The 15,793-nt window shown below is 38.2% G+C and overlaps 1 protein-coding gene across 4 annotated transcripts in view; it reads right to left on the bottom strand.

Moving 5' to 3' along the window:
* Window positions 1-15,793, bottom strand: part of Asx (Additional sex combs) — a 273,851-nt gene that overhangs the window by 158,356 nt on the left and 99,702 nt on the right. For all 4 annotated transcript variants that reach the window (XM_067151342.2, XM_067151343.2, XM_067151344.2 and 1 more), the window contains exon 4: window positions 7,791-8,106. In XM_067151342.2, coding sequence (XP_067007443.2) covers window positions 7,791-8,106 — 316 coding nt within the window. The remainder of the gene's footprint in view (window positions 1-7,790; window positions 8,107-15,793) is intronic.

The following is a 15,793-nucleotide window of genomic DNA, read 5'->3' as shown; positions in this document are numbered from 1 at the left end:
TGAAAATGGGAAATCACAGAAAACCATTTTAAGGGCTGCCGACAGCGGGGTTCGAACCTACTATCTCCCGAATACTGGACAATGGCCCCACTTAAGCAACTGCAGCTATCGAGCTCAGTTTTAGGGATTTTGATCATTTGTGTGGCTGTTAAATGGTAACAGATGATCATGAGAGTAACTTAAAGTGCTGAATTTGAATTTTACTCAACAGATATATCCACCAATGCTACGAAATATTTTTATTTTCTACAAATGAAATCTGTTGACTGTGAATGTTTATGTTGTGGTTGCTCGAAGTTGTTATTGTGTGGATCTGTTTTTGGTTGGCTTATCAATACAGCAATTTGATCTTGTTATCACTTTAGAGTTTATTTTTGTTTGCCATATCGTGTGTTGACAAACTATAGTTATATTAATTATAAATCTTCTCATTACTCCGTTGATACACGTGCTTGCATCATCTTTTTCTCATAATGGCTGGGCTATGTTGAAGGCCGAATGATTCCGATATCCTTGAATTTCCAGATGTTTTAGACAGTAATAGTAATTTTTTGTTGAAGTGATTCCCATTATGTGGAAGTGATTTTACCCCTGAAGATTTTCATACAGTCACAGCTGCTTATTGTGCATCAGACCATGAAGAATCTGACTTCGATGAAAGTCATATGTACAGTAAATAACTTTGTCGTACTTCATGATCATGAGTGGATTGCAGCACACCCACATACGAATTTCAATTTATTCATAATTAAATGTTCTTTCTTTCAGGTTTAAGAGTACAGAAGAAAGTTTCAATAACGTCTGATCTTTCTGTCATTGAAAAACATTAATTTTCAAAAATTATTTCAATTTTTTTTAAAAATTTGAGTTTACCAATAATAATATGTCCAAAGTATATTAACTTATGACATGCTCATAGTTTCCTAAATTATTGTGATTTATTTTATTTTAATATGAGTTCAACTCATGCTGAGTGCAAGAGGGTTACCATTTCACTTTGAGAAGTTGCAGAGGCAAGGATGCTGTTGTGATCATAGCTCCTAAAATGATGGCATGCTCTTATGTTGGGAAATGCCTCTACATTCTCCCACACTCCTTTCAATGCTTTCTTTTTTTGTCGAGTCTCCTCCTTGTTCACGAAGAAGCACTTTATATTCTTCACGTGTTTCACAATAACATCATAGATGTCTCTTGAACCAGGAAATGATAGTGGGTTTTGGGCATGAGAAGGATCTCAGGTAGTGTACGGTGTTTTTGGAGCCGATACAGAGAAGGATAGAATCGCAGGGCGAATAATAGATGGTTATATCTTTTTCTATAAAATTTATTAATAATATCAAAAAGATAGATCACCCTGCAATTTTGTTGTAGAACTCAAATCTATCATCAATATTTGTCAAAATCAAAGATTTATATCGTGACCTTCTTGAAGTCAGTTTGAAAATAAATATCACTCCTTCATGGGACATTAATATCCTACAGTCTTTTTAAGTCTCGTGAGAACATACGATATCAATTTTGCACCTAGAGTCTTTCTAAGTTTTAAATCACACAAAAATTGAACACACACATTTATCATGAAAAAGTTGAGTAAAATATTTAAACTCTTGTGGAGTGTCTCTCAGTTTGGATTGTAAGAAATGATAACAAAACACTTGAAAACCCTAAAGTCTATCTAGGTAACGTGAATTTGAATAAATTATTAATTTTGAAATAAATCTGTCACAGAATGTGAACTTCTTTGATATGACGAGAAAATTATGGAATACTTTTCACACGAAGCACTGATAATATCACTGTATTGGATTAACTGTTTGGTAAAAGTCAGTCAGTTTGTAATTACTCACTCAGAACAGAAATATCTGCTTACAAATGTTGAAGTTGGAGACTTGGCGTCTGGAACGTACCACGGAGTGTGGAATAAGACTCGAACTCGGCGATGTTCGGTGAAGAGATCACGTCGACGTCCCTCGATGGGTACCATAGATGAAGGAATGATGTTCGATGTAGCAGTATGTAATATTTCGCCAAGGTTTTCGTCACTCTTGGAGGTGATATTAGCACATGGAAAGTTCAACTGGCACTGAGCAATTCAGTAATCACGGAAATTATTACCACTCACTGTCGTGATACACAGTTCTGTTTTAACTCTAATTTTACGATATTAAATTAATATTTACAGTCTTTGTGGCACAAAACACAGTTCATAATTGTTACTGATTATGTCTGAAATTATGATTGCGAAGTAGTAAGCACAGTTCAAACACTTGAAAACGTAATTTGCAATAGTTTTTATCACAGTCTCTGAACAATTGTTGTTGGCAGATTAAGGTGATTTTATGGTCGTGTTTATATAACACTAGTCTGAATTATTTAATATAACCATAAAAAGTTCTGAATGTTCTCTGAGTTTATTATAGTGTTGATCTAAAGATCGAGAAAGTTCACTGGGAAAAATAGCAAAGTCTTGTCCTGTTACGGAACAAATGTTAAGAAAATAAGGTTACACACAGTTCACTGTTATACTGTCTTAAAAGAATGTGTCCTAGAATGATTAAAATTGTCGTAAATTATGATTTCCGTTTTGCCACACACGATAATTTAAGATATCGTCAGAGTTCACAATTACACGAAATTAGTAAAGTGTACCAGTCCGTAAAATATCAGTAACTTGAATTCTCACTCCGAATTATGGTCTTATTCAGTCAATAATTTCACAAATGTTATATTATGGAAAAGTCTAGAATTTTACCGTCATCGCGGCGTGTTGGAACTTTACGTACGGTACTAGTTCAACGGCGTTCGACCATGGTCACAACCACGTCCTCGCGAATCGCGACGGAGCGTACTTTCTTCACTGACGAGACTGCACTGACAGACTGTACTTGCCACACAGGTCAGACTGCTTTCTCCCTGGCCTTGGCCCAGTGGCATATATATACACGCCAGGTGGGAGGCGCTATGAATCAGCTGACGGAGGGGTGTTCATTCTTCCCAAACTTTAAATCGTTATATTTCGAAAACTACTGGATGGATTGACTTGAAATTTGCAGGGCATTACTTCCATAATGTTAGCTATAATTTAGCGTTGGTCTCATTTTAATCGGTCAAGGCGTTAAAAAGTTAATGAAAAAAACGTCTAGAAATATCTGTAGGGGAAGTGAGCTGTCAACGGCGGTGACGTCACTTGACCTTGCTTGACTTGCTCGTGCAGTGTGGTAGGTACTAGAACATTCTTACACACAGCTGCTCACGTATCAGGATGGAATTGTATGCTGGAAATAAAGTTTTTAATTTATATGTGCCAGGACCTAGGCCTTCCTGGTACACTCTTGCCGTATCAATGCTAAACCTTCTTGACTTTTTTTTTTTTCTATTTGCTTTACGTCGCACCGACACAGATATGTCTTATGGCGACGATGGGATAGGAAATGCCTAGGAAGTGGAAGGAAGCGGCCATGACCTTAATTAAGGTACAGCCCCGGCATTTGCCTGGTGTGAAAATGGGAAACCACGGAAAACCATCTTCAGGGCTGCCGACAGTGGGGCTCAAACCCACTATCTCCCGATTACTGGATACTGGCCACACTTAAGCGGCTGTAGCTATCGAGCTCGGTAACCTTCTTGATTTAACGCCAACCCAAACACACCTGTTTAGAGTGCCACCAATTCCATCTACAACACCTTTCCCATTTGAACTTGCGAAGAAATTCCATTCTACACTAATTCCATTGTAGTCATGCTCCATTAAACAAATATTAGATAGATCATACCAGTTTTTGAACTGGCTGGCAGCACTGTTACTGAATCTGAAAAGGTGATTGACTGAGGGTGCAATCTGCTTGATTTCTGAAATGATGACATCAAGAAAAGCCCACACAGAGTACTTATTGTGTGACAGGTCATCACTGACGACATAAGCCTTAAAGACTATCACAAAGCTGAACACCACATGTAAAAAGTGTGATTTGACTATGACTCCAATGAGCTGATTGAATCTCATCCTGGGAAATCATAGCATAGTTTTCTGCAAAGTCTACCAAATGGTGAAGAATATACACATGTAGGTGATAGAGACTGCTGTGTTTACTTGTTTAGCATTGAACTGGCAACTAACTTTGCCCTCTTCAACAATGCACTGTCATACTGCTGCTCATAACACTTTCCTCTTAGACTTGATTTGACCACCAATCGTTTACTGAGATTTTCATCATTCAGAGATGATCGGAATTGTGTCCTCGTTTTTTTTCCTGGCTGAACAATATTTCACACTCAGCATTGCTGTGTGGAATAGTCAATATTGAGAGCATTACTTTTGCGATTCTATCATATTTGAAACACCCATCTGCACCTCGTATATTCCCTATAGCAGACCAAGAACAATCTACTCTTTCTTCTTGCACAACAGACAGTGATAAATCCTCCACTTGGAGAGCACAAAACTGGCACTGTAATGCATCCATTGCTTCTTGGTCATCTTCACCATCTTTCACTGGCAATATAACAGGAAACTTTGAAACAAAATACTTTATGGCACTGAAGGAAGAAGTCTGCAAAGAATTTATCTGAGCTACTTGAGCATTAACAAAAACATCACTATTCAAATTAAATTTATGAATAATATAATCACAAACTGCAATAAAATAGTTCCTGGCATGCAAATAAAAGTTTTCCTTCTCCTGAGGTGCCAGATTTTCTACAAGACAAGATGTTGAACAGCCAATTACTAACTCATCATCAGCTTTCTGATTCTCTCTCGTGTGATAGACCACTTCGAAAACTGTAGTATATTTTTTTATAACCACTGGCTTAACAAACCTACACAGAATGTCCTTCAACATATCCATCAGCATTGATCTTATGACATGAATGTGAGGTGGTTGCGACTGAAGAACTTTATTAGTTTTCTCAAATGTAGGGATGATAAATGCCAGAAATGAGCAAAATGCTTTATTAAAGTTTGAAGACAGAAAAAGAAATAGTCTCTCCTCTCGTGAAATACTGGCAGTGCAACTAGACTCCTTAATTTTCTTCACAGATGGAGATGAACTACTCTCTGCTTTCCTTTTTCCAGAAATAACAGAAGCTTGGTCTTGTACTCTACTGACACAAGGACCATGTTACATTTCTGTATCTTCATGTGCCTTTAGCTTGGGAATTTCGAAATACTTCAGAGATGTGTCTGTGCCATTGGACCGCTTTACCTCATCCTTAAAAAAACTCTGAAGTGGCTCCCACTCTGAAATCAATCTTTCCAAACATTTCCCCAAGGATAACCCGCGTGTACACACATGCTTTAATATTTTTCTAACATCAGTTTGGTACAAAGCTTGATACATTTTGAGATGATCTTTTAATAATAATGTTATTTGCTTTACGTCCCACTAACTACTTTTTTTTAAGGTCTTCGAAGACGCCAAGGTGCCGGAATTTAGTCCCGCAGGAGTTCTTTTAAGTGCCAGTATATCTACCGACACGGGGCTGTCGTATTTGAGCACCTTCAAATATCACCGGACTGAGCCAGGATCGAACCTGCCAAGTTGGGGTTAGAAGGCCACTCAGCCCGGCGAGATGATCTTTTCTCTTCGAGCTTTTGTCTAAATAAAAATAATAAATACCAATTAGCATCTCATCAATTTTGACACGAAGATGATCTTTTAATAATAATGTTATTTGCTTTACGTCCCACTAACTACTTTTTTTTTAAGGTCTTCGAAGACGCCAAGGTGCCGGAATTTAGTCCCGCAGGAGTTCTTTTAAGTGCCAGTATATCTACCGACACGGGGCTGTCGTATTTGAGCACCTTCAAATATCACCGGACTGAGCCAGGATCGAACCTGCCAAGTTGGGGTTAGAAGGCCACTCAGCCCGGCGAGATGATCTTTTCTCTTCGAGCTTTTGTCTAAATAAAAATAATAAATACCAATTAGCATCTCATCAATTTTGACACGAAGGTAGTCTGCACAATTCATGGTAGCCAAATTAATCAAATGACATGGGCATCCCATAATAATGTTTACGCACTGCTCTCTTAGTTTAGCAGCAACACCGTTTTTTCTTCCCATCATAACAGGAGCATTATCTGTGCTAAAAGCTATACAGTTTGCCATCAGAACGTCATATCTTTTCAGAACATCTAGGAGCAAATTAGCAATATTAATACCAGTAGAATTGCCTTCCAAATTTTCCATGGATAGCAAACGATTTTCAATCTTTTTCAATTCTTTGTTGAAAAACGAGACGACGATAGGATAGAACTTACTATATCATTGCTACCATCAGTTGAAATCGCAAAAGGTTCAGTCTTTAAAGGTTGAATCACCTTACTATCTGCATCACGGCCCATTTCATTAATTATGGCAAATGTTTTTGTTCTAGCACACGCATATTTCTTCGCAATGTCTGAATCTGGGAACATCTTTCTGAACAATGGCCCTGCGTGATCAGAACAAGACAATGCAAGGTTATGTTCAACAATGAACTCCGTGAACAAACATTCTGCTCGAGTGACTGCATCATCTTCCTTCCCACCTACAAAAAAACTTTTTGTTCCTCTCAAGACAGCTAGCACTATCTTTGTGTTTCTGTGTGACACTGTGAGCTACAATACCTGTTTTCCCTCCATGCGAGATATTAATATCACACCGACACACGGAACAAAATGTATAATAGTTTCCTTTATTAGACTGTAAAATGAATGGAAATTCAGTTTTATAGGTATCCCTGAACACTTGGAGATAACGTTTGTTATGTTTTGTAGTCATCATGTGAAGAGAAAATACCACATGGAGATAACGTTTGTTATGTTTTGTAGTCATCATGTGAAGAGAAAATACCACAAACTGTCACCGACACAACTCTCTGAAACACATTGAAGTAATTCAAATTATAAACTCTGATCAATACAAAAGCACTGAAATACACGAAACTACCACATACAAAACAGATCAATATGTCTCGTACATTATTAACACATGACTTTGACAGGGGGAAAAGCATAGAACCGCAAGAAAAAACACGTGGTCTAAAACTCAAACTAAACTACGCACAGAAACGACCGCGCGAACCACACAATAACAAACTCACTCTTTCGTCCCGATCAACGGAGTCCCTAGCGGTCGCTAGTGTGCATGTCCTTCCCTGACTCCTAGGACGACTGCCGTCCCGAATTCCCACCTGAACAGCACACACGCTGCTGTAGTGAGCGGGAAATACGATACACGAAGGCGACGGATGATCCACCCACCAAATAAAGCATCAAATACCGGTAAATATGCTTAAAAATGAGGTTGCGTAAATTACACAAGCACATAAGAATTCATCCTAGGGGAAGAGTACTGACCGTACTGGAGGTTATATTGGTCAAAAACAGGATATAAAAATAAATCGGAAAACTGGAAGATGAGTTAAAAATCGGAAAGTTTCCGGGTAAATCGGAAGGGTTGGCAGGTATGGCTATGTGTTTCAGACATATTTCGGGGCATAAGTTTTCAGTTATTATCCCTTTTAAGAAGTTTCCTGCTGAAGAAGTGTTTTCTTGAATGGTCCACTGACCATATGATTATATTCTTCGTCGTACGGAAATAGGATAAGAAATGGTAACCGACTCTATAAAACTTCATAACTATTCAACATCACATTCCATTTCATGCAAAAGTCTGACATACTCTTCATTCAATCTCTAAATTACATAGTGGTAGGATTTAATATCTACTTGACAGAAATTTGCAGGAGATCTTTACAAAATACATACATTACAAAAAACACCCCTCCACCTATTATACACATACCTGAGAGAGGAATCCGGCTGAGCAGTAATTCCAGCACGGTCTACGTCAGGCAAGAGCTGGACCAACTTATGTTGATAAAGTGGAGGCAAGCTAGAGAAAGTATGCTTGTTCAGCAGCGCACGGAGGTTAGTATTTACAAGAATAGAATCTGGAGTCTCCAAATCAATGCATCCTTCTTTAGTTTGTTCCAGTTGAGCAGCAGCAGATAATTTCTTGTTAGAGCGCTTCCTTGGCTTGATGCTGAAGCCTGGAATTGAGGCCAGCACCTCTCGCATGGTGGATGGTTTAGGAACAATATTGTTAGAAGATTCCTTGGCTGCAACAGAGAATGTCACAGAAGGTTACAGTGTGCAGAATATTAGAAGAAAATATGAAATAGTCCTCCATTGCAAAAGTGAGTACACCGCCAACAAAAACAAGCATAACACTCCAGAAATTTTTAATTTCTGAAAACATATTTTACAATATGTTCATTATAATTTAATTATATATTTATTATGATTTATTTCTGGCTCTTTGGCTGCATTATCAGCCCCGTTGGATATTCAGTGATGGAGGGATGGGAAAAGGCTGAAATTCGGAAGGTAGCGGCCGTTCCCTTAATAAAGGTTTAAAAATGGGAAACCATCTTCAGGGCTGCCAATGGTGGGATTCAAACCCACTATCTCCCAAATGAAAGCTCCCAGCTGCGCGCCTACTCACTCGGTTGTAAGATAACATTTCTACAAGAAACATGTATTTATTTGGCTTACCCTTTACTTGTAACATGGTCTAAATGTGCTTGCAAGGGTCCAATACACCGAACACCATGGAATTCAAGGAGAAAAATATGACATGTCATCAAAATCTGGGCCTTGAATCACCAATATGATCAGGAATTAAATAAATACAGAAACAGGTAAAGAGCATTAAGAAATAAGATACGGATACAGTTAAAAACGTAATAGGAAACGATACAATCTTAGCAAAGCCAAGAGGTGACTAGAAATTCATTATTATTAATGAAATAGTACAACATGGGCCCCGTGCACAAGGGTAAGTGTGAAGACCTTAACGGCAGTAAAGGCATAAAATGCAAGCTTCCATACGACTGAACTGGTGGAGCAAGCCACCCCTCCATCTGGGGATAGTACACAAGGAACACACTGCCTTGTGGGAAGCGGAGGGATCCTCGAAGGCTAATAGAGTAAACCGTGAAAGAAAATCATCCGATGTGTTAGGCTTAGCAGGCCAGCAGAAGAGAGTTATTTTATGTTGCTTTCAATCTAAAAACTTTGTGAAAGGGACATGGTTTCAAACACACAACAATCCTCGCCACAGCAGACAGGTCGGGGAACGTTGTGAAAAACTGGAAATGGCCTTGAATTAAATGAATAAACTTCATTGTTTGTCCATATTGAACCAAGATCACAACTTTTATTATGATTTGGGTCCACCTTATTCAATATTGCCTCAGGAAAGTTCAGTTTTGCTTGCCAGTATTCAGTGATATTGCTGAATAACTCAGTAAGCCTCTTTGAGTTTGTATTTTGGATTCCATTCAGAAGTTAAAAAGGAATTCTGTACTGAGTGACACAGTGAAAAGTAGCGAATATTTGTCACGTGATAACCTACCTATGGATTAGGAACATACTCTTGTGAAGTTGACTACCATGGTGCTTATTTGTCTTGTGGTAGCCATGTTATGGATACTGAAGAAGTTGTGTATTTGCTTACTAATGAAGACAAAATTAAAATCCAGGAAGTGGACAGGCATCTTTCAGCAGCGGTGCGTATGTTGAAACACGCACCTTCGAGTTTCAACTCAAGTTGATCGAAGCAAATCAAAGTGTTGTTACATTCAATCAAAGTCATTCTCTACCACACAGCAGAGTTTAACCTCCAAATAATTTTTAGTCAAAGAGTGTGACCAGAAAACAATGTTTAATAATTTAACCCACTGGTCCAAAATACAAGGCTTCAGCTAACATTTGTTTTGGAAATAATATGATCTGCAATAATACGTTGATACTTTTATGGGCCCCAGTGCAAATGCTTTCATATTTGTTGTCTGGTGTTTTACACACGTTTTAATACCCTGTTGTTCTTTAGTAAGCCCCAGAAGTTATTGTATATTTCTCTCGTATTTTTTCGTGCCTATATTTTTCACTGTACCCGTACATACACGGCGTAAAATGTATGCATTTATTACACGTGATTTATCTCATAATGTGACCATACTGAAATTAGAATAATAAAAGTTATATACAATTTTATTAGTAACCACCCATTCAATTCAATATACTCTTTACAATTAGGGTATAATCATTACACCATATTAATTATGGGACATGTTTCGCTCGACATCGCGAGCATCATCAGCCATTACTACTCAAATATTAGGTCAGGGCCCTGAGCCAGAATTGAACCTAAGACAGTCTTTTTGTATCTAAAATTTGCCATATTATAAAAAAAGAATGATCAATGATTGGTTACAATAAGTTGTAAAATAAAACACAAAGATATTTTAAGAATATTACAATATGTGTAGCAGGTTTAAAAAAATATTTTTAAAAATTAGCTTACAGCGTCATAAAATTACAAAGTGATTCTATGGTTGAGAAACCAGACATAAAGAGCACCAATCTCATACAATGGTTATAACATTATAAATACATAAGCGTATGAAGCGTGGATTAATTAAACTTATAACTGTTAAAATTCTTTAACGTGGAATAATAAATCGAGTGCCAGAGAAATGATAAGCTGAACCATAACACATCCATGTTGTACTAGTCAAATGACACTACTTAACCAACAGTAGTAGCTGAAAATAGTTATGCAATTTTAAGACACGACAAGATAATAAATTCAGCAGTAATTATATTATGTAAACTTGTATATCTTCTATGAAGATAGAATGGGGAGTTCATCGAAGCTTTAGGTGTGATATGGAAAGCAATCTGACACGTGTTGAAGTCTGAAATAAGAGGAGAAATGTGTAAGTGTTGTATCAAACAATAAAACAAGTGTGGAAAAAGACGAAACAAGCTTACCCCTGGACTAGTAGAAAGAGTCAACTATCGTTGGCTGTGTGAGGCAATCTGGCAAGTCACTTTTCTACTGTTTATTTACCGTATAATCTTGAATACCACCCGCACTGTTTTATCGAAAATATTGCTTCCAAAATTGGGTACGGGTCGTATTTAAAATTTTGGGAAATTTATCTTTCCGAATGCGCATAAATTGGGCACGCTCTCCGCTCTCAGTATACGTTACTTCCGTGCTTGGCGACAGTCTCACGCACGTTCTTGGAGTATCAACAAGAATTCCACAAAGCATTTGGAATCTTTTACTGCGAGTGAGAAACTGAAAGTAGTTCGGGAAGCCAAAATTATTGGAAATCGTGCCGCCGGTAGGAAATACGATATTGACGAGTCATGTATTCACGATTGGAGAAAGAAGAAAAATGTGCTATTAACATGTGGTGGTGATCGTAGAGCTCTTCGTGGACTGAGTGTACAGTTTCCAAAAATTGAAAAAGATCTTTAAATATGTGACAGAAAGGCGGGAATTGGGATATGTTGTGTCAACCGAAATATGTCAGCTAAAGGCATTAGAGATCGCAAAGGAACTTTCATCGGAAGGGTTTGAGGCAAACCGAGGATGGGTACGACAGTGTACCTCAATTTCACAGCATCTTCCTGGTGCCTACGATAAATAGTTATTGTCGTTTCAGCGTCACGTAATTCGGTTGCGGAAGGAAAATGCATATTTGCTTTCCCAAATTGGCAATGCAGATCACACGCCAGTCTACTTTGAAATGCCAGTGGACAGGACTGTGAATGTTAAGGGTGCGAAAAGTGTTACCATTAAAACAGGTGGTAATGAAAAACAACGGTGTATGGTAATGTTGTGTATTCTCGCCGACAGAACCAAATTGCCGCCGAACATTTTTCTCAAGCGAAAGACGCTTCCTGAAAATCTACCCGTTGGTGTTATCGTCAGATCTCAGAACTCCGGCTGGATGGACAATTCTCTTGTGGAAGACTGGGTAAAGTGTCACAATAAAGAAAGAAAAAAGATAAGATCTACCTTTTCAATACTATATATAACGTGAAAATTTCTACATTTCTGTTAAATCATCACGTTTATGAACTTTTGGTACTGGTTTCGACAAAATTATAAGTCATCATCAGCCTAGGACAAATACAGACAATAAAAAACATTGATCATGACTCTTATAGTAATATCACAATAGTAATTTAGGAAATATATGTGTTAAAACTAAAATAATATTTACATATATAAGCTGATAGTCATTAATATAATAGTGGTTGTTTTTTTATAAGGGTAAAGTGTGTCTGGCAATATCGCCCTGGTGCATTATTGGGACAAAAGAGCTTGCTTGTTCTCGACAGTTACTGCGGCCACACAACAGACGCAGTGAAGAAACATATCAAGGATGGGAAAACCGACCTAGCAGTCATTCCAGGCAGGATGACGTCTATGCTACACATTGAGACTCGGGCAAAATCCTCTCTGAGATAACTCAGAGCCAGTTTAATAGAATTCTTCCCAGAAATTTACCTGCCATTGACAAAAGCGATACAGAACGGTAGTTCACTATGATCGTCTTCCTTGAAGATAGTGATGATGGTAGTATTCTTCAAGTCGTCAAGTACTTCTTGAGTTTCCGAAATCAGGAGGACGAGTGTAAGAAGTCTAGTCTTCAAGGGTATACCTCGCTTGCTTGTTGTTTTAAGGGGCCTAACATCGAAGGTCATCGGCCCAGGGTATACCTCCATTTTGTATCAGTTCCAGAGAGATGTTATCAGGACTGGGAGCCTTTCTTGGTTTTAGTTGATTGACTGCTTTGGTGAAGTCTCTGTATGTGGGTGGAACTGCCATGCATGGTTGTTGGGACTGTTGAGGGACATTACGAAGAAAGTCCTCAGCAACATTGGAGACACTATTTAGAAGAGCAGAGAAATGTTCCTTCCAACGCTCTAATATTTGTCCATTATCAGTTAAAATGGCGGAGTTGTCAGCAATCTTCAATGACCCCAATGAAGATCGAATTGGAACATATTTCTCCTTTATGCCAGCATAGAAGGTTTGCAGGTCACGGGCATCAGATAGTCTTTGCAGGTCTTCAGTTTTTTGTTGCCACCAGTTATTCTTGATTTCCCTAATTTGTACTTGACATTTTCCTTTAAGTTTCAAGAAATATGATTTCCTCACATTGGAAGATGGATCATGAAGATAGGATAGATGGGCTTCCTGTTTGGCATTGATCAGACATTTAATTTCTTCATTATTTTCATCAAACCAGTCCTGTCTTTTTTTCCTCACAAAACTAATTGTTTTCTCAGCTGGCTCAGTGATGACCTTCTGAAGCATGGCCCATTCCTGATTTGTACTATCACTGCTGACTGGATGACTAGCCAGTGTGTTTGAGATTATTATTATTATTATTATTATTATTATTATTATTATAAAAAAGTTAACAAATTGATTATACAAGGATAACTTTTTTAACTAGAAAGGGAGGATATCAAACATTTTGATTGAATATAAATTCATAAGAAAATTGATGCAGTAAAAAATGCAAGAGAACTCGCAAGTCCAAGATTTTAGTTGTAGTGTCTTTTAAGGGAAATCTTGTCAACCACGTTCTCGAAAGAAGGAATATTACACTGATAAATATTAAGGAAAAAAATACTGAAATGCCACTAGACTGGCAAAAGTTTCTGAAAGTATCAGATTATAGAGAAGTTATGAAATTTGATTACTTAACTTTGACCACGAGTTTCTTCTTTGAAGAAACAGCATAAAACTGCTAACTATTAAAATACACAAGATCTTGAGCTATGCTGGCTAAGCTTGATGGTAAACGATCATGTTGAGTTCTGGAAGATCTTGCAGATGGGTTAAAATGGGTAATAAAAGATCCGTGCCAGACCGCGATCCGAAAAAGCGACTTGATCGATCAGCCATTGTTGAGTGTATGAGTAGTGGTTGAAAATCAGCTATTAGCGACGAAGGAGATGTTGGCTTTAGCAGTGTAGAGGTTACATGATGTAGCCTATTTGAAGGTCAGGTGAAAGTCCTGTTAAGTAATGAGGCTTCAAGGCACAGCCTTGACGAGTAGAGAGGTGAGACCAGCTGCTGCTTTCGTTGTGTGTGTTTTGTGCGAAGTGTGGAGGCGAGTGCTGGTCTGGAAGGTTGAGACACTGCTTATATACCAAACCCAGTAGGCAGGGCCATAGCAATAACAAAGATTACACAGATTAGACAGGAAAAATATAAAAATACAACATAAGTACAATTAAAATTTAATAAGTGTAATAAAAACACACTGGTTTTTGAAAGGAACATAGAATTAACTAGAAAACAGCTAAATACCGTATAATTTCGAATACCACTCGCCACCGAATAAGACCCACACCTTTCTTTTGAAAGAACAAAATTTAAATAAAAGTGAAGTCAAAATTATTTACAATCTTTACTAACACACATCAAATTATTAGAAAATACAAATAAAAGTAAACAAACATTTCCAGAATAATATCCAACAAATTCGTTCATCATCATCATCACCAGTACCAGCTTCGGAACTTTCATCACCATCACCTTCCCACAAAATGTTGTCATCGCTGCCATTCACAGCATTAGAAATGCTACATTTCCTGAAGTTCTTTCGTATGAGGTCTCCAGGGGTACAATTCCATGCTGTCAAAATCCACGAACACATCAGCTGAACTTCTGGGCGCTGAATGCGACCAGTTGGCATCAGTGTGTGATTATCAACTGCCATCCATTCTGTACTGAGCTGTTTCAAGGCTGCTTTAAATGGACGGTTCACGCAGACATGATCTTCTGTGCTATACAACTCCAGGGAAAATTCAGAGAGCAACAGCAGCCTCTATATTTAGTTTTCTATAATCTAGAAAAAGCCTTTGATTCAATACCAAGATCTGCTATGTGGAAAGTATTGAGACATTCTGGACGTTGTGAACGTTATGTGGAATTGGGTCAAGCTCTTCATGATGGCATGTCTGGACAGGTTCTTCATGGTAACTTAGTATCAGATTCGTTCCCAATCACTCATGGATTCAAACAAGGCTGTGTGCTTACTCCTACACTCTTAATTTTGCACTGAACATGGCTCCCAAGCTGCATGAATCATCTGCAAACAACTTAGGTATGGAGATTGACAGTAAATTTAGTTTTGATGGAGGCCTTCTCAATCTGGCAAGACTTCGCTCACAAAGACATACTCTGGTTACCCAGGTGACAGAACTACAGTATGTCGATGACACCGCATCTTCTGCTCTAACAACTGCAGAACTACAACAGTCAGTCGACTGCTTTAAAACTGCATGTGACCGCCTTGGTCTTGCCATTAATGCGAAAAAACAAAGGTATTTGCACAACCTGCCCCAGGATTAACTCTTCCTGAGTTCAGTATCTCCATCTTAGACAACACTGGAACAGGTTCGATCACTTTTCATATCTTGGAAGCATCTTGTCTAAACGGTGTACCTGCAAACAAAACGTTGATAGAAGAATTGGAGCTGCTCATGCAGCATTCAGACAGTTAATGCACACTCTTCATGAATAACGACCTAAAACTGCATACCAAACTCATGGTGTACAAAGCTGTTGTCATTTCCACGCTGCTGTATGGCTGTGAAACTTGGACACTATCGCCGTGATATCAAAAAACTTGAGCGCTTCCACCAACAGAAAATGCGATTCATCTTGAATATTAAGTGGGAGGAATATGTGACCAACACGACAGTTCTTGACAAAGCGCAGCTAAATAGCACTGAGGTAACAATCATTGCTCATCACCTGAGATGGTTAGGCCATGTTCACCGCATGGGTGATACCAGGCTTCCCCGCCAAGTTCTTTATGGTGAACTTTGCTCCGGCAGTAGACCTCATGAAGCCCCTCTTAAGCGTTTTAAGGACCAGCTGAAACACATCATGAAGACAACTGGTATAGATATACAGAC

Source organism: Anabrus simplex, chromosome 7, assembly GCF_040414725.1.
Source record: "Anabrus simplex isolate iqAnaSimp1 chromosome 7, ASM4041472v1, whole genome shotgun sequence".
NCBI classification, from domain to species: domain Eukaryota; kingdom Metazoa; phylum Arthropoda; class Insecta; order Orthoptera; family Tettigoniidae; genus Anabrus; species Anabrus simplex.
The sequence above is the reverse complement of the archived record's forward strand: the minus strand, read 5'-3'. Positions and strand labels throughout refer to the sequence as shown.